We start from the raw sequence: 1094 nt of genomic DNA, 5'->3' as shown, positions 1-1094 counted from the left end.
GTAGGGCTTTTCTTTGGACAGGAGAGTATAACAGTAACAAAGCTGGTAATATGGCTTGGGAGAGAGTTTGTTCCCCTAAACAAGCAGGGGGATTGGGCATCAGACAGATAAGAATTTGGAATAGGGCAGCTATTGCTAAATATGTGTGGGCAATTACCACAAAGCAGGACAATTTATGGGTCAAGTGGGTTCATGAGGTGTACATCAAGGATACACAATGGTGGGAGTATGAACCTCCTGTAGACTGCTGTTAGTATTGGAAACAAATTTGTAAAGCAAAGAATACCTTGAAGTTACATTACAGTGAGTATGATTTGAAGAATATGCAGAAGTACAAGGTTCAGGAAGTCTATAAGAAATTGAGAGGAGATCACAATGTGATTCATTGGGACAAGCTTGTTTGGAACAGATTGTCTGTTCCAAAACACAGAGTAATTAGCTGGCTGGTGATGCATGGTAGACTTAGAACAAATGATGTTCTAGTCAAGATAGGAGTGGTGGATTCAAATCAGTGCAGATTATGTGAGATTGGAGTTGAATCACATGATCACTTATTTTTCCAATGTGAATATTCAATAAAATGCTTGGAAATGGTGAAGAGTTGGCTGAAGGTTTCTGCTGTTCATAACACATATCAGAGGCAGATGAATTACATTCAAAGAAGCAGAAGATCAGGGGTCCAAAAGAAGTTCATGGCTGCTGTCTTCAGTGGTTTGGTGTATCACATTTGGTGGGTAAGAAATGAGGCTATATGGAATCAGGTTGTCTGCAGACCTGAAGCTGTATTCAAGAGATTGAAGCAGATTATTCAGCAAAGAATCAAAATGGTTCACTCAAAGAAGCTTAGTATTAGGGATCAAAGATGGATTAATAGCAAGTTGGAAATTGTATAGATGATGTTCTGTGCTCAGAATTCCAGTTAATGAAGGGGCCAACCTAGTTGGGCTGTTTATTGCTGGAATTGTTGTTTAGGTTGTAAATCGTTTTTTAGTGTTATTATTCTTCTCTTACTTAGCCAAAAAAAAAAAAAAAAAATTCTAGTTAACCAAATACTGGTTTGTACATAACTTTGTTAAATTATGCATTTGGACTAA

General features: G+C 37.6%; 1 protein-coding gene across 1 annotated transcript; it reads left to right on the top strand.

Annotated features, from left to right (window-relative positions):
- Positions 1-323: 323 nt before the first annotated feature.
- Positions 324-893, top strand: LOC104899534 (uncharacterized). The gene has a single exon (XM_010686747.2). It carries the CDS (start codon positions 324-326, stop codon positions 891-893), a length of 570 nt encoding a protein of 189 aa, XP_010685049.2.
- Positions 894-1094: the final 201 nt, after the last annotated feature.

The sequence above is a fragment of the Beta vulgaris genome, chromosome 1, assembly GCF_026745355.1.
Source record: "Beta vulgaris subsp. vulgaris cultivar EL10 chromosome 1, EL10.2, whole genome shotgun sequence".
NCBI classification, from domain to species: Eukaryota; Viridiplantae; Streptophyta; class Magnoliopsida; order Caryophyllales; family Amaranthaceae; genus Beta; species Beta vulgaris.
Note: the sequence above shows the minus strand (reverse complement) of the source record. Positions and strands in the feature narration are given on the sequence as shown.